The sequence below is a fragment of the Toxorhynchites rutilus genome, chromosome 2, assembly GCF_029784135.1.
Source record: "Toxorhynchites rutilus septentrionalis strain SRP chromosome 2, ASM2978413v1, whole genome shotgun sequence".
Classification (NCBI taxonomy): Eukaryota; Metazoa; Arthropoda; class Insecta; order Diptera; family Culicidae; genus Toxorhynchites; species Toxorhynchites rutilus.
The window spans coordinates 155,928,651-155,947,887 of NC_073745.1; the positions used below are offsets into that span (position 1 = coordinate 155,928,651).

Consider the following 19,237-nt stretch of genomic DNA (forward strand, 5'->3'; position numbering starts at 1 on the left):
ATCCTATTTGGAAAATAACGGGTGTTAAATAAAAAATGAGAATTTTTTCAATCACATATAATTTTATTTTTTTTTTCATCGATTTCAGTATTTTTTATTAATAACATAATGTATTTTCTTCAAAAAAATGACAGTGAATGTTTGAGTAAGAGCCGTGATCTGCTGTTCGACGCAACTTTGTCGCGATGCTCTCACAAGAACGTTGTACGGCACTTACGTACATTTTCCGGATACAATTCCGGATTCTTGTAGTCAGTTGCTTCGTGTCCTTGGCCCTCCAATTGTTTTTAAACACTAGGGCACTGAGTGGGCCAAAGAAATTCTCTATTGGGCGGCACTGGGGCAAGTTTGTTGGGTTACGATTTTTCGGCACGAACGGTATCTTTTTCTCCTCAAGATACGCCAGCGTCTTCTTGGCGTAATGGGAAGACGCCTTGTCCGACCAGAAGACGTACTTCCCATCCGCGTGATGCTCGTTCAGGAACGGCAGCAGGATTTTATCGCGGCACTATTCTCGATAGATTTGTTGGTTGATTGCCAGACCGCTCGGCTTAAACCAAGGCTTTGAAATGCCTCGGTCGGAAATAGCGATGTATAACATAACCTTTTTTTTCCAAACTTGTGCTTGAACTTGTATTTCACTTCAGGCGGTGTGGATGACTTGTCGCTGGAGTAGTAATTATCATTTCCTGGAATATGCGTTTTGGACAGCGGAAAATAGCTTTCGACGTCCAGAACGTAAGACGTCCCGCGGTATATTTTGGTCATCCACCGACACTGTGATTTAACCGTCTCAATCTGCACCTCCGTAGTACTCCGGCGACCTCGTCTTCTTCCTGCAGACGATTCATTCCATCTTGAGGATCCGATGGATCAATACGTTGGAGCAGCCATATTTCCGACCGGCTTCTTTAACGATGTCTTCCTCTGCTTCGTCATTATCGTCACCGGACGACCACTTCCGACCTTCCGCTTTACGTTCAGGGAACTCAGGATACGATATACTGTACTGACAGATACATTTTCTTCCTTAAAATGTGCCACCGTGAACTTTTTTCCTTTCTGGAAATGCGTTTCGTAGAACCGTACAACGTTCTTGTGAGAGCATCGCGACAAAGTTGCGTCGAACAGCAGATCACGGCCCTTACTCAAACATTCACTGACATTTTTTTTTAAGAAAATACATTATGTTATTAATAAAAAATACTGAAATCGATGAAAACAAAATGTATTATATGTGATTGAAACAATTCTCATTTTTTATTTAACACCCGTTATATAAAATAGTCAAATAATGTTGTAGCCCCACGTCAACAATTCGATCTTGTTTTGGCCACCACCATCAATAATTGATATAATTGGGAACAGTTTTTAATTTGTCAGTACATTCTTCTAGTTTTTCTCTTCAGCCTTATTTTTTTATTCTGCTTAGCGTAACCTTAATACCAATCGTTCATAAATAATCACAAAAGAAACTTAACCGTATTTTCCATTCCACTATAAGCCACTGATATATCGTTTCCGATCCCTTCCCCATCACGCTTGACATTTACATGGTCGTGACCAATTCTGGCGCCGTCAGCGGAAAACCACCATTGGAAACGAAATTGGAACTGCGAAAGCGAACTCTCCAGCCGGTGCTAACCACCACTATCTCGAATGGGTTGACTAACAAAGTGTCTTCATCAATGTTCCATGTGTTGATTATATTTCCATCCGCCGCTTCGTTGGGTTGGGGTGGGAAAACTTGGCGAAACTCGTGCCTTTTCGCTTGTTTTGCTTCCAGAAAAAGGGGCCAACGAAAACGGCTATGACCACTTGATTGGAGGAGATTATATGTGTTCAGTTTTATTGGGATGGGTTTTTTGATTCCGGCTGTTGCCGACTTGCCTTGGGATTTTTATTACGTTTCAAACAATCAAATACTTTTGAAGTGGGAAGCGGTTTTGAAGTAATATCTTAGAAGATGTGTCCCAATATTCATTAAATTGAATCTACATGGAAGTAGCATTATCCATAGAGGGACAGATCCGCTCATAGCGGAAGCAATAGAAGTGTGGAGGTGTTTGTGAGAGATTGAGCTTTGCATGTAGGGCTGCATCATTTTCCGTGCCACTCGGTAAGACAATGTGACAAATAGGCTGTCATATAGTCAATGAACTCGTAAACGTGTTTCGGAACGATTGTCGCTTGTTAGGAAAGCTCGATAAATATTGTAGGGATTGTATATAGCCATCGCCACAGTAACACACAGGTGCATCGATAAAAATTAAACATCGCGAGAATGCCCACATAGAGGCGAATGAACTGCAAAGTTTAAAGCCTCTTAAAAACAAAGAAAGAAGAAGAAGAATGCCCACAGCTCGAGGGGATACGAAGATGACACAAAATGAGCAGAATAAGAAAGACAATTCGATGTTGCTTCGTTGAACACCAAAAGGGAAATGGAAATTTTTGTCAAAGGATATGCAATATTTATACGCTGGCGACAGTGGATTTACTGTGCCAGCGTGGAGCTTACGTCACAAATATTCTCTATGCGTTATCCGCTTCGTTGTTCCTATTCTGATTTGGCACCCTTAATTAAATACCTAGTGCAACGTAAAAAACAAGGAAATTATAGAGACTTCATAAAGCTTCAAATGAGTGAGACTCAAGCATTTATGATTGAAGCTTTTCCTCTGATGAACTGTTAAACAGTTTCAAATGTATCCCCAAAGCTGTTCTTCTATTTTTTGAAGCACTATCATAATCACTGACCATTATCTCGCCGCCAGAAATATTCTCCCAACTCGAACAAACACGTCCCCGAATTCCAGGTTAACACATTGCCAAAGTAAGTCGTACGTTTTTCATTATCAAACTGTCCGAGGACAAACTTTTGCTTTCCATTCTCGGCTTGCCGCGAGGTTTTCATTTTCATTCCGTTCTCGGAAGCTATAGGTCGGGGGACAAAAGGGAAATTCGAGAAGACCCAAAACATTTCATTTAACTCTGCTCTCCTTCGGCTTCATCGAAAATTGCTTAAAGAGTAAGCGCAATGTTTACTATGTTGTGAAAGCTGTAAACTCATGTTAATTGAACTTTATCCTTGTGCTATTTTTGTGATGGTCTTCAAAACGGCAACATTTTTGAGTCGTTGAGAAATTATGGTTTTTTTTCTCTCACTACAGCAAATTGAAATTGATTTTCGCCGGCAGAGCATCTTAGGGGGAATGTAAACGGAATGTTTTTATGGCTTATTCTGTGTAAACTTTAATAAGAGAGACATTTTCTGCTGGGCAATGATGGAGCTATAAAAAGTGACCCGAGATGGGGGAGAGAGATTTTTGAAGAACTTTAAGTCGATACAAAATCCTGCAGAACGGAAAAATTGGAAAATTTTTGTTCCATCTTCTGCGTTCATTTGCGATGAAACTAAGTACTTAACGAAAACGACCATTGTACAGTTGGAGGAAGTCAACAAATCGGCCCATTCGTCATTCGTAGCGAAGGGAGTATAAGTATGCAATTATAAGGATTCAAGTGTAATGGCGACACTCTGGTGCATCATTATAACAGGATAAGTACGCGAATAGCAACAGACGCTTTGCGCTACCCTCGCCAAACACAAATGACAAAGGGAATGCAAAGAATGCCAAGGAGATATATATTGTGTGTCCTCGATGCGAACCAAGGATTCATTTGTGTTATGCGGTATAATGACCGCGATGACATTGTGGAGATTTTACTTCCACATTTTACTTTTGATGGCGTAATTGAATGTGAAAATTTCATCCATTATTGATGATCTTTTTTGTGATTTTTACCTTTTAGAATGCTTTTGTGTAGCAAAAAAATGGACCTGGTGAATGCTCTACGGCATAATGAATTTTCGCAAAAAAAGTATGGCAATTATACAAAATGCTATGAAACGCCAAATTAGCCGGTTTTGCCCGACCCTATCATATGAATAGTTTAACCATTTGTAGTCGAATTCATTTCCCTTGAAAGAGATCTTTTTATCTTTCCACGCTAATTATATTTTGTTTATACCAAGTATCGTTACCTAATATTGATAGATACTCCGTATACGTTCGTGAACATGTTCACTATACATTAAAATTCGTTTATAAAAATGTAAACTATTACAGGGAAACTTCTATATAACGTACCCTCGTTATAACGTACCCTCGATATAACGTACATTTTACCTCGATACAACGTACACATTTCCAAAGTGTAAAGGAAATTTTTTTTCAATATTTCTTTTCTGATAGAACAATGAATTACCTGTATTGTGATGCTAAAACAAGTTTTGTACCTTCAATAAATCCCGAAATACAGCTGGTTTTGTGATTCCGGATTCTAAATGAATAAAGCTTTAATCAACAGCACGAAGGAAAACATCATGAGAAATGCTGGCTTAACTTTACTAAAACAGCAACACAATAATGTATTCTAGACTACGTTTGTGAGTACTTTATTATGCTTCGATATAACGTACAATTCGATACAACGTACAATTTTGAAAGTGAAATGTACGTTATATCGAAGTTTACCTGTACATCGTTAAATAAAGTATTTAGTATGCTTCCTTGATGTGTTGGCTGAGAGCAGACAATCGACCGCAAACGGTTAATTGAGACCAATTTTTTCGTAAGGACATTCATACAATCATTGACTTATTATTCCAAAATACTTGAAATAATAACTGCTATATAGCTGATTAAAATATGATGGATTTGGCGTTATTATTTATTGGGTGGATAAGACTTGGCCAGATGAAGCATAGACGATTCAATTGTTTATTTTTTTTTTTGCTATCGCTTTTTGTTATTCGCTTTTCTCATTAAAACGACAATATGCGCAGTTCTACTCTACGGCGAACAGTATTCACTTGAAAGCTTATATTTTTACCCAAATTTTGCATGTATTTACAACTGTGATAAACTGCGGCAACAAAACTTTTAAGCTGGTCACACCTGGAATCAACTTTTTTCATATTTTTTTTTTCTTTGTCAGGCCTATTATGATCAAATTTTACAACATCTGATGAAAGAGATTTGTTCTTTATAGTTATATATAAAAATTTTCCTTGGACGCCAAAAAAATCCAAGCTATCTTTGAAGCTGCAGAGCGTTTCAAAGTAAAGTTCTTTCTTTCAAAAAAATGTCAAAAAACGTCAATATTCAAAGCTTTGAAAAGTCATAAAACATCAGATTTGATGATATTGCGCTCAAATGTGGGATTTAAGCACAGGAAAAATACCACTGTACAGTGTCTTTTAGTGACTGGTATTTGTTATATGGTTAAACAGAGAGAATATACCGTTTTGTCTCATATTCTGAACACTTAATTTTTAAATGAAAATTTACTACACTTTAGTGTTATAAATACCTGAATAATGAATGCCATGATATTCTTTGAGGTATAAGCTACATTTTAACATCATTTACAGGCATTGATAAAGCCTATAATTTAAAATATTAAACATTTGCAAAAGAAGACAGTCAAAACCAAAGATAAAATGCTTGCGTTAGCAAATTACGCAAAAACAAGCATCGTAAATTTTCAGTTTTGTAGTTCTTTCAATTTTTTTGTTTGCTTGTTTAATTTTAAGTGCTAGAAAATGTGAGAATATACAATAAATGGATGAAAAAAATTATATTTTGTGCAGAAATATTCCTTAAAATTAGTATTGAAGTAGTGTTCGGAATTTAAATCAAGTTTCTTTGCATGATTCAAATTCCGAACACTTCATTTTGAATTTAAATTCACTGAATAGTTGAATAATGAGAGCCTTGAAATTCTTTGGGTTTTAGGCTAAATTTTCACATCATTTACAGGTTTTACACATGCATTTACAGGTATCGATAAAATTTATAATATTAAGCATTTGCAAAGTCAAAACCAATGATAAAATGTTTGCGTTAGCAAATTCCGTAAAAGACCATCATCGTTAATTTTTCAGTTTTTGCAGTTTTTTCAACTATTTTGTTTGCAGTTTTCATATTAAGTGCTAGAAATGGTATAGGACTACAATAGATGGATGAAAAAAAAATATTTTGTGCAAAAATATTCATAAAAATTAGTATTGAAGTAGTGTTCGGAATTTGAATCATACATAGAAACTTGTTTAAAATTCCGAACACTCAATTTTAAATGCAAATTTACTGAACATTAATGTTATAAATAATTTCATAATGAAACCCCTAACATTCTTTGGTTTATAGGCTTCATTTTAATATTAATTTACAGGTATCGTTACTGCCTATAATTTATATTAGGCTGTCGAAAAAGTCCTGCGGTATTTTTTTAAAATTTTCATTTGTTCATAAAATTAGTTACAATCATCTGTTTTAAGTCAAATATGCGCCGTTTTGTTCGATGACTTGATCCCAACGAGATGCCAACTTCATAATACCCCTGTTATAGAAGCTCGCTTCCTTATTGGCAAAAAACTCGGATAGCCAATTTTCACAGGTCTCTTTTGTGGCTAACTTCTGACTACCTAGCTCGTTCGCCATGGACAAAAACAGGTGGTAGTCACTTGGTGCAAGGTCCGGACTTTACGGCGGATGCAAAAGAACCTCCCATCCGAGCTCCCGGAGCTTCTGGCGCGTCACCAAAGAAGTGTGTGGCCTGGCGTTGTCCTGATGGAAGACAATGCGGCATCTGTTTGTCAAAGATGGCCTCTTCTTCATGAGTGCTACCTTCAAGCGGTCCAGTTGTTGGCAGTACAGGTCTGAATTGAGCGTTTGGCCATAGGGAAGCAGCTCATAATAGATTATTCCTTGACAATCCCACCAAACACACAGCAGAACCTTCCTGGCCGTTAATGAGGGCTTGGCCACCGTCTGAGCCGCTTCAGCGGGCTTCGACCACGACCGTTTGCGCGTCACGTTGTCGTAAGTGACCCACTTTTCATCGCCAGTCACCATCCGCTTCAGAAACGGGTCGATTTTGTTGCGATTCAGCAGCGATTCACATGCGTCGATACGGTCAAAGATGTTTTCTTGCGTCAACGTGTGTGGCACCCATACATCGAGCTTCTTTGTGAATCCAAGCTTCTTCAAATGGTTAATAACGGTTTGATGACTTATCCCCAGCTCTTGGCCGATGCTACGGCTGCTACTATGCCGGTCTTTCTCGGCTAATTCAGCGATTTTGTCGCAATTTTCGACGACAGGCCTTCCGGAGCGTGGCGCATCTTCGACGACCTCTACACCAGAACGAACATGTTGAAACCATCGTTGTGCGGTGGAAATGGAAACTGTATCGGGTCCATAAACTGCACAAATTTTATTGGCAGCTTGAGATGCATTTTTGCCTTTGTCTTGCTCCATATTTGCGACACTATAACTCACGAACGACTTAACCAAACAAAACACTGTCAAGGACTATATCTTTCTGCATATATCATATATAAAGCATATAGCTGCATTGCTTCGATATATATCCCTCCCAGAACTACGGTAGGCCACCATCAGTTCTTTGATACTATCGAGGCAATGCCGGAGCCGCGGGTAATCTTAGGTGATTTTAACTCCCATGGAACAGCATGGGGATCACTCTACGATGACAACCGTGCCACTTTGATTTATGATCTGTGCGACAACTTCAAATTGACAGTTTTGAATACTGGGGAAGCAACCAGAATAGCCAACCCTCCTGCACGGGCAAGCATGCTAGACATATCTCTATGCTCTTTTTCGTTATCCCTGGATTGCATGTGGAAGGTAATCCAAGATCCCCATGGTAGTGATCACCTACCAATAATTTTATCGATCGCTAATGAATCAAGCTCTCGTGAGTCAGTCAATATTTCGTATGACCTCACGAAGAATATTGACTGGAGAACATTTGCGGAAATAATATCTGAAGCAATTGTTTCAATGCATGAACTTCCTCCACTCGAAGAGTATAACTTTATATCGAGTTTGATTTACGAAAGCGCACTTCAAGCTCAAAAGAAACGTGTACCGGCTACCACTTTCCGACGTCGTCCTCCGTCACTTTGGTGGGACAAGGAGTGTTCAAAGGTCTACCTTGAAAAATCATCCGCTTTCAAAAAATTCAGGAAAACTGGATTAGTGGAATGGTTTCTAAAGTACCAAGCTCTAGAAGCCAAACGAAAAGGTTTGATTAAAGCAAAAAAGCGTGGATATTGGCGGAAGTTCGTCAATGGTTTGTCAAGGGAGACCGCTATGAGCACTCTTTGGAATACGGCTAGGAAAATGCGTGGCTGGAACCATACAAACGAAAGTGAGGAATACTCTGACCGTTGGATTTTTAACATTGCAAGGAAGGTTTGCCCCGACACCGTTCCTGCACAAAACGTCGTACGCGACATTCCACTTCAAAACGATTATGAGAATTTTTCGATGGTGGAATTCTCAATTGCCCTTCTCCCATGTAACAATTCAGCTCCGGGGTCGGACAAGATTAAATTCAACTTGTTGAAGAATCTTCCCGACTTGGCAAAACAGCGTTTGCTGAACTTGTTCAACAAGTTTCTGGAGCTGAATATTGTCCCGCATGACTGGAGACAAGTGAGAGTGATAGCCATACGGAAACCCAACCAGTCGGCTTGCGATCACAACTCGTATAGGCCGATTGCAATGTTATCCTGTATTCGTAAATTGTTAGAGAAAATGATTCTACTTCGTTTGGACAAGTGGGTCGAAACGAACAATTTGCTGTCAAATACGCAGTTTGGCTTCCGCCGAGGTAGAGGGACAAATGATTGTCTCGCGCTGCTATCTTCTGAAATCCAAATCGCATTTGCTCGCAAAGAACAAATGGCTTCCGTTTTTCTCGATATCAAAGGGGCATTTGATTCAGTTTCCATGGAAATTCTCTCAGAGAAGCTTTATAATCGTGGACTTTCACCAATTCTTAACAATTTCCTGTACAATTTACTGTCAGAAAAGCACATGATTTTCTCTCATGGCAGCTCGAAATCTTCTCGTTACAGTTTTATGGGCCTACCACAAGGCTCCTGCCTAAGCCCCCTCTTGTACAGTTTTTACGTCAATGATATGGATGATTGTCTAACTAGAGACTGCACGCTGAGACAACTTGCAGACGATGGAGTTATTTCCATCACGGGTACTAATCCCGTCGTTCTGCAAAAGTCGCTGAACAATCTGTTCACGTGGGCCCTCAAGCTGGGTATCGAATTCTCTACGGAGAAAACTGAAATGGTCGTTTTTTCTAGGAAGCACGAACCCGCCCAATTCCAGCTTCACCTATCCGGCAAAACGATCCAACACTCTATGTTTTTCAAATACCTGGGTGTATATTTTGATTCTAAGTGTACCTGGGGGAGACACATTGCGTATTTGAAACAGAAATCCCAGCAAAGAATCAATTTTCTCCAAACAATTACCGGAACATGGTGGGGTGCCCATCCAGGAGACCTCATTCAGTTGTACAAAACAACGATATTATCAGTGTTAGAATATGGCAGTTTTTGCTTCCGATCAGCTGCCAGGATTCATATTCTCAAGCTGGAGAGAATACAATATCGTTGCTTGCGTATAGCCATGGGGTGTTTGCATTCGACACATACGATGAGTCTCGAAGTTTTGGCAGGAGTACCCCCGCTTACTCTTCGGTTCACAGAATTATCCTACAGATTTCTCATCCGTTGCAAGATCATGAATCCATTGGTAATTGATAACTTCGAAAATCTACCCCAACTGACTCCTCAGTCAAGTTTTATGTCTTTATACCATGAGTACCTTACCCACGACGTGCACCCTTCACCAGGCATCTCCAACCAAGTTTGCTTCCCATACTTCTGCAATTCCTCTGTCATTTTTGATCTGTCCATGCGACAAAAAATCCATGGAATCCCAGATCACCTACACTCCGATTCTATTCCACCGATATTTTCGGCAGAATATGGGAGAGTTAGATCTGATAAAATGTTCTTTACTGACGGTTCATTCATAAACGGGTCCACTGGCTTCGGCATCTTCAATGAAAATTCCAGTGCCTCTTTCAAACTCAAAGATCCTTGTTCCGTGTATGTCGCTGAACTGGGTGCGATATATTACGCATTAGGGATCATTGAAACATTGCCCATCGACCACTATTTTATTTTTTCAGACAGTCTCAGCTCAATAGAGGCAATCCGCTCAATGAAAGTTGATAAACGCTCATCTTATTTCCTAACAAGAATAGGACAACTATTGAGTGTTTTGGTCGAAAAATTATTCAAGATTACCTTAGCATGGGTTCCCTCTCATTGCTCGATTCCGGGGAATGAGAAGGCGGACTCGCTAGCTAAGGTGGGCGCTTTAGAAGGCACACTTTTTGAAAGGCAAATTGCTTATAATGAATTTTTCCACATTCCTCGTCAGCACACGCTCATAAGTTGGCAGCGCATGTGGAGTGAAGATAAGTTCGGTCGTTGGTTACACACGATTATCCCTAAGGTCTCGACGAGTGCATGGTTCAAGGGATTGAATGTAGGTCGTGATTTCATTCGCGTGATATCTCGGCTTATGTCCAATCACTACAACCTAAACGCGCATCTCTATCGTATTGGGCTCGCCGCAAACAATCTTTGTGATTGTGGCGATGGCTACAACGACATCGAGCATGTTGTCTGGTCGTGTATCCGGTTCCATGCTGCTCGCTCTCAGCTCTCTAGAGCACTGAGAGCACAAGGCAAACAATCGGATATCCCCGTCCGGGATATCTTAGGTAGCCAGGATCCTGATCTTCTGCTTCATCTATACCTGTTCCTCAGAAACGCCGATGTCAACGTTTAATGATGTTTCCTTCGTTGTGTCCCCGTTTCATATCCCTCCTATCCGATCGATAAACTTTTACTTAGTCGCGGCAATACATACACACACTCTTTACAGATGCACGGGCCGAAGGTTGTGCAGTCCATTGATTATTCAACAAGAGTCAAAGGTTGTACCGCTCATGACAACTCTACACGAGCGCCGGCTAGTGACCATTCTATCTTGGATTCCTCGAGTCGAGAAAGACGCACCACGCTAGATATGGGGTACAGACAAGGGGGGCGTTGCTGATTAATGGTCAGCTGCATCCCAATAGGAAGTATCCCGTGTCGGGCACACGTACAGAGCATCGAAGACTGCGACATACCAATTATGAGAACACTTGTAATACTAACCTCGAGTCAACCGCGAGTAATCGGTTACATATTACTAACATAGTCTAAGCAAACATTGTCAAAATATTGAACTCCCGGCCCCGTTAGGCTGACGCCATATGATCCTTAATAAAATATATATTTTGGATAAAAAAAAAGGACTATATTATAGCGCGCAAAAATACCTTTCCAACAAGCTATAGTATGACTCGATACAATGAATACAACTAGAACTACGCGCTTACAACGACACCTCGCGGAAATACCGCAGGACTTTTTTGACAGCCTAATAATACTAAACATTTACAAAAAAAAAGTGACTATCGAAAACCAGTGATAAAATGTTTGCATTAGTAAATTCCGTAAAAAACAAGCATCGTGAATTTTTAAATTTTTGAAGTTAAAACTATTTTGTTTGCTGTTTCTATGTTCGTTCCGTAAGAATCTCGTTACGAATCTGCTATAAATTGTTGAAAAAAATCTTTTATGCAGAAATCTGTATTAAAATTAGCGTTAAAGTAGTGTTCGTAATTTGTATATATCAAATTAAACCAGTTAGCTGGTTTTTTTTTTGACAAAATACTACATCTACAAAATTTGAATTTTATTTTCATAATACGTATTTGTTTTTTATAGTTTTCATCGTCTCGGGACCAAGGGCGCTATATTTTTTAATATTTTTCTTGAAAGCTTTTTTCCTGTTTACATAACATGTCCAAAAATCTGAAATGTGTTTTTTTTTTATTTTGTATTATAATTTTTCAAAGTTAATCGATGGTCTAAAAATCATGTTTCCCTTTTTTCCAAAAATGACGTTTTCAAAAATTCATAACATTTGAACTTCCTAACAAATTTGGATAATCGACATATTAAATTGAAATCAATGAGCTAGTATTCTTTGAAAAAATATATAATTTATAACATAGATCTAGTCGCATAAGAATATCGAATGAAGACTAAATCATGTTAACTTTGATAAATAATAACTCAAAAACGATAAAAATACACACATCTGATTTTTGGATATGTTATGTAAAAATACTAAGCTTTCAAGAAAAAAATATAAAAATGTATAGCGCCCTTGGTCCCGAAACCATTTAACTAGAAAAACGAACACAATCGATGATTACGAAAACAAAATCCAATTATCTTGCGAGTAAAATATTTTTCTACAAAAGATTAGCTTATGCATTTAGGCTGTTCGGAATATGAATTAGTGACATAAATGGTGTTCGGAATTTGAGACAAGTGTGATTAATGTAATTTTTAGTTTTTCACCATAAATATATATTTGTAAATCAATTTTTGTGAAGTCAAATGAAAAAGACGGCTCTAGTGTAACCGAAAATCAAATTAATTTTACGATAAAGTACCATTTTAATTTTAATTTGCTTAAGTGTTGAATTTGAGACAAAACGGTAATGCTTATAAGGCTAAATAGTGGCCTTTCGAAATGGTGCAGTTACTGCTTTTGGCACGTTGAGTGCCACGGTTTTATGGCGACGCTATGGAAATTTTCAAACGTATAAAGGGGCCATCGTTTCTTATCTTAGTGGAAGGTATTTTTGTTCGTAAGAGAATGCTTATGCTTATATTAATTACCTTTATTATCATATGTTATACTGTCAGTCACCGGTAACTGACGTGGCAGTTAACGTGTTAATAGCATTACTAATACTTATTTCTTCTTGTTCAACGGTACTGTCTTCTTCTAAGCGTAATTTTATTGGCATGATGCGATTTCGTCCCTTATTTGAAATTTTGGAGTTGCCTTTGTACATCTTCCTGATATTCTAGTTTTCGCTTTGAAAAATCTCATCACCGTTGCTCCTTTATTGGCTCTAATGGTTGCTCATGCTATCTCAATTAGTGGATCAATCTCCACTCCGTTTCATCCACAAACATTCCTTTCGGAATTGTACCTAAAAGATCTCAACAACAACGCTCCACCCTGATGATTATAATACGTATTCATACTTCTACAGCCGCATCATTATGTTGTCACAGATAATCAAAATGATCGTAGCATGTCTGAATTTAATATTGAAATTACAGATTCATTTCAAAATTTCGAAAATCTCATGCCAAAAATTAATAAAGACTCTATTGGTAATGAGAGAATTAATTTTAACGTAATTTAATACCTCCAAATCTTCGTCTATAAAGTTTTCGCTGCTCCACCAAAATACATAAATCTCAACATAATCGTGAATCAGAATAAACACTATGTTCTCCAGTGGCGTTATTTCTCTAGTTAAAGCTGCGCAGTGATGTTCCTCGGAAATAATCTCATTCGGTTATCGAAAAGAAATCCTTTTATAGAAGCTACATAAGAATTGATCAACGAAGAGAACAATCCGAGAAGCGGACAAATTGGACCAGCGACACAAAGAAATTCCGTCTTATTTCCCGCACCACAACGAATCTGCCATAGTTTCGAATTGCGAAGAATGGCAGAACTGCACATAGCCACAATGTTCTTCCTCTGTCCAATTTATGCCATTCACGAACATATGTTGGTTCATTTGAGCTGAGATTACAAACCTTTCTTCCTTTCGACCTGACAGATTCGTAGCTTCTCCGCTCTCCAATCTCTACTCGTCGATATATAATATTACACGAGAACTCTTTCGATAAAATTTGAAGAAAAACAGCACGAATATGCTGACAAGTAATGAACTCCAACTAATCGAAAGAAAACCGGATGACGGGGCGAAAAAAAGAATTTTTGAAGGAGCTTCCGACTGCTGATGCAGGGAACCAATATGAAACGAAAAAAATACGTGTTATGCGATTCTTATTCATCATTCCCAGGCAGATACTTTTGAAGCAATGCGGTTGTAGAACCACAGATTGGACTTCTGTGTAACGCATGCATAATCTAGTTTTTCATTCGCTGAATGACAACACGTGTCCGTATCAGCCAATCACACACATTCCAAACGATTGATTCCGATGCGGGGGATAAACTCATTTATTATAAAATTATGCAAATTTGTTGGTGTAGAAGCGGTGTGTGATGCAGTGGGAAAATTATTAATTCATGAATCTGTCTGAGTGTGGTTTACTGTGAGTTTGAAAAGATTTGTTATTAAATGAAACAAATTTAGAAGTTCAAGGACATAACACTAAACATATGAATACAATATATATGAACGAGTAAAGAGAACAAACTTTAATCTTGCTTTAGATTTAAGCAACACCTAGACCGCTAGTGTTCCGATACGCTTACCTTCGTCCGAATACTTCCAAGCAGTGGTAGCTAAATGTTGAAGATTAATCCTGCTCAATGATAGTTTTCCTCCTTAAATATACGAGAGAGTCGCACAGAACATCTAAACTAAAATATTCTCATTGGTTGTAGCACCCCCATCACCCACATCCCTCCCACTGCACACTTTTGATGCGGTATTTTTCTTCTCACGTATCCGATGCTGATGGAAAAATATCTCGTTCTTTAACATCCTCATTGGCGTACCAGACGGCTAGAGATTCCGAAGAGACACACTATCTAAAACGATGTTTCACAACCACAAAACCGAAGCAAAAAGCAAATATTCAATTAAAACATAATTAGCTACAGCAGACTACCCTTTGTGTGCATAACCTCCATCTTTTAGTTATTCTGTGATCTCAGCTGCAAATATATGCATGCAAAGAAAGACTTTTTTTTGCATCGTGAACACAGCTACTGGAAAGATGTTGTGTCTTAAATTGGTGCCATGGTAAAAAGTAAAAAAAAAGTGAAATCAGAAGCAGCGTGATTTGGACCACAAATGCAACGTAGGGAAGCCCGCATTCACAGCAAGTGTTGACCGCATGAAGAAATTACCATCAACCATGAGAATACCACATGATGCAGAATGAAAGTGTGATGAGCTGGAAAAATTATATCTTAATTGCAGTGCTTTTTTGAAATGTGTTATCATTTTTGCCTCTTTTCAGTTTAATTATGTTTCGAATCAACGGCTTTGTAATTTATTTGTGCAAATTGCTGGTGCTTTGTTGTTAAACTGCATGAAGCTTGTACCAAAAAAAATCGGAAAGATATAAGTTGTGAAAATTGAACAAATATGACCTCTAAATATGGCACTCAAATTCTATACACCAGATCACGTACCACCATCAAGGTAAGTTTACTTCAACAATGTGACAAATGATCCAAAAATGATAATATTGAATCCTAAAGTTTGATATACCTAATAAAGTGTAGAACAAAAAGTATTTCCCAAAAACAAATCTGTAGCGGTAGCAATCGCTAGAAAGTGAGTGACCCACAAACTAGATCATGTGTGTGAGTCTTAGTTGAAGTAAACTTCGTACAATATTTATCACTGCAATTCAATAGCAATCGAACGAATAGCTCTTCGAACGTTCAAGGTAAAGGGTGTGTCACGCTGTAAAACGCTGTAGAAATTTAATTTTTAGGAATAATATCTTCAGCTTTCGCTTATAATCAGATAAGAGTGTATAGATCACGTTGGCCATGCTTCACTGTCAATTTTTCGTAAATTTGGAAAAAATGTCGTCGAACGAAAAAGAGCGTCGTGAATTAATCCTGTACACTCATTTCGAGAATCCGGAGTTGTCACATCGGGACATCGGTAAGATGCTGGGAATCGTCCAATCCACGGTCAGCAGAGTACTAAAACGATACTTCGAGAACCTAACCATCGACCGGAAGGTGAAGAACGGCAAAAATGGATGCTTCGTCAGTGAAAAAGATCACAAGCGCGTAGTTAAGCAGTTTAGACGTGATCCGAGAAGTTCGGTCCGGGATGTCGCCAATAAGCTGAATTTGTCAAGTTCATTCGTCCAGCGGACCAAGCAGCGGGAGGACCTGCGTACATACAAGGTTCAGAAGGCTCCTAACCGCGACGAAAGGCAAAACATGGTGGGGAAGACGCGAGCCCGGAAGCTGTACACCGAAATGCTGACGAAGCCGCATTACCTGGTAATGGACGACGAAACCTACGTCAAAGCGGACTTTCGTCAGCTGCCGGGCCTGTTGTTCTTCTCCGCAGAGGACAAATTCAGCGTTCCGGAGGAGATTCGCAAGCAGAAACTATCCAAGTTTGCCAAAAAGTACATGGTGTGGCAAGCGATCTGCTCTTGCGGAAAGCGGAGCGCCCCCTTCGTGATGACCGGCACGGTAAACGGGCAGGTTTACCTTAACGAGTGCCTACAGAAGCGCTTACTACAACTATTGAAGCAGCACGAGGGCCCGACCATCTTCTGGCCGGATCTCACTTCGTGCCACTATTCAAAGGACGTGTTGGAGTGGTACGAAGCCAACGGGGTCACCCTCGTGCCAAAGGAAATGAACCCGCCCAACGCGCCGGAGCTTCGCCCAATAGAGAAATATTGGGCGATTATGAAGCAGGCCCTCCGGAAGAACCCAAAAGTTGTGAAATCGGGGGCGGACTTCAAGAGTAAATGGATTTCTGTTAAAAAAAACTACAACCTGACGTTGTACAGAACCTTATAGACGGGGTAAAGAGGAAGGTGCGAGCATACGGGCTTGGGCTCGAAGTATGAATAAAAAGAAAATGCCAAAAGTTGTTTAATAGTTTTTATTTTACTGTCTAAAATTTTCAAAAGGATCGGTCTACTGAGCGAATTTCTACAGCGTTTTTTCCGTGATGCAATTTGATGTGACACACCCTTTAACATTTGCAGAAAAATTTATTTATGTACTTTCCGACACATGACCGAAATTCTCAAGCGCATTTTATTCTAGAGACATACATCAAAAATCACTTTAAAATTACTATCCCGCACTTTGCTTCTCAAATTGTTCTGTCAAGTATGGATTCTATTTCAACACGCCATCGCATCGCCGCTTTTTTCGTCCGAATTGAATAGGATTTTTAAAAGGAATTTGGTGGAATAGGTACCTAAATATAAATATACTATAGGGGTAGTGGGGGCAAATTGGTCATGGGGAGCAAAGTGGTCACCTGCTTGTTTGGTAGTATAACTATTGACTATAGATGCCGTATTAATATTCACCTTATGTTTGAAGAATTTAATGACTTTTGAGTCACCCTGTACTTCATTAGAGCTGTCGCATGTCAAAATACAAATAAAAACAAAAATTACTCTCTCGATAGCCATTCGGCCGTAGTTCTGTGCGCATGGTATCTAAGGAATTTCTCGTGAAATTTAGTTTATTCAATCTGACATATTGGACAAATCATCAGTTTGGACGACTGTTCACATATTCTAGTAGAGGTGAACAGATATTTTGGGCCTGATTCTCCAGCGCGAATGGAATGTGACAACAATGAACTCCTCAAAGTCACATGACCCAGGTCACCGTATCGCCGAAGGCGATTGCCCTGACGTGAGAGGTTCATTTTGGAGTAAAATACTCAATGAATTACAAATGGTGCAGTGTTCATTGAAATATATGTCAAAGCTTGTGTTTTTTGCAAAGGCTCTATATATTCAATGTGTTTCATGAATATATATTTCTTTTATTTTAAAAAATTTCATTCCTTGTTACAAATATGTACAGGAAATAATTTCGTTCGTCTTTATAAATGTTTTCCTCTTATTATAATTGATGAAAAATAATATCACTGGGATAAGAAAACAAATAAAAATATATTTTCAAATCTGTTTTTGCATAGTCCCTTTGCATTAATATGAGTGTATGTTATTTCAATTGTTTTGATTTCGTATCCGTGTTTTGATTCCGCATTCGTTTTTTGACCTAGTGTCCGGTGCTGATTTTAGCGTAATTATTGCTAAAAGTTTATCGGAAGGTTGACTATTCTTTATAACATTACAGTGAACATTAATTGTATTGTCGCCTCACATAAAAGTCATCAAGGTAAGATATATTTATTATCGCATTCAAATAAATTTAAAAGCTAAATTTTGTTCACAGACAATGAGCCGATAAAAATGGTAGAGCTGTCAACGATCTTGTAATTCCACTGTCCGAAACTGCGCTGTTATCGTTTGGATTCTCACTGGATGAGCCCGATGAGCACGCATCTCGCATCTACCTTATGGTCAAGCTGGGTCTTGAAATGGATAAGCACAGATGATACTCCATCCGCAACTACTGATGAAGATGCTCCTCCACTAGTGGATGACACCGAGGATGCCTCACACATGGAAGAAGTTGATTAAACATATACGGTTTTTAACTACTTAAGTAGCTTTTCGTAATTTTAGAAAGTCTGATTTGTGTTTTTGGAGAAAGGAAACGGTATGCTGAATTGAGTTTCTCGTATCAGTTAGGGTCAACTATTGTAAACTTTCAATTTAATGTTGTACCGCGTTATAACGGCTGCAGAAGATGTATATTCTTGTCATTAGTAATAGCATACCAAATACTTGAACTGACTACATGTTAATAATAAATATAAATTATTTCAAAATGCACAGTTTAAATGGATTGCATTCGAAATTGCCTATTTCTGTCCGAAAATACTCACAATGTAGATGATGACTACATCTTTGAATCTGGAGTAGTGATTGCCCGTTTGGAACGGCGAATGATTAGAGATCGTTCAAGTCCATTGGAAACGCTTAATCCTATTTTTGGCTACCATTACTGGTAATAGTCGATAACAAATGAGGATACGACTTCAAAAGTCACAAAATGGCATGTTTTTCCATTGCACTCGCCAACGAGAATTGAGTGAGTGTTCATGAGAGTTCATTCAAGCTAAAAATTTCACCACAGTCGCCTTCGGAAATTGAGTGAGACAGTTTTGGCGAGCTGTCACTTCTCATTCGCGCATCAGAATCAGCCCCTTTGTTTAATCTCAGCGATTAATTAGCATAGAAATTATTTTGATGTTTGGGGGCAAAGTGGTCATAGGTGAACAAAAACTTACAATGTTCTGTTTACTAAAGCTGATATACCTTATCACATTCTGCTTTTGAAGAAGATCCTTTTGTGGCTTTGACCCTGGATGAATATGCCACTCCAACTAAACCAACACGCATTATGCGGAACGTTATGTGTTAAATTGAGACTTAAAGGTGAATACGCCAAGCTTATTTCATACATGTAGCTACTATATCAAATATGATTTGAACAAATTTGGACGAAAAAAACACGTAAATCTAGCCCATTTAGTTTGATGTGTGCGGGTG

The 19,237-nt window shown here is 38.6% G+C and overlaps 1 protein-coding gene across 25 annotated transcripts in view; it reads left to right on the forward strand.

The window, feature by feature from the left end:
- Nucleotides 1-19,237, forward strand: part of LOC129770377 (small conductance calcium-activated potassium channel protein) — a 691,836-nt gene that overhangs the window by 427,888 nt on the left and 244,711 nt on the right. For 12 of the 25 annotated variants that reach the window (XM_055773189.1, XM_055773178.1, XM_055773179.1 and 9 more), the window contains exon 3: nucleotides 15,065-15,249. The exons of the other annotated variants lie outside the window; for them this stretch is intronic. In XM_055773189.1, coding sequence (XP_055629164.1) covers nucleotides 15,193-15,249 — 57 coding nt within the window. In that variant the 5' untranslated portion in view covers nucleotides 15,065-15,192. The remainder of the gene's footprint in view (nucleotides 1-15,064; nucleotides 15,250-19,237) is intronic. 25 annotated transcript variants of the gene reach the window in all.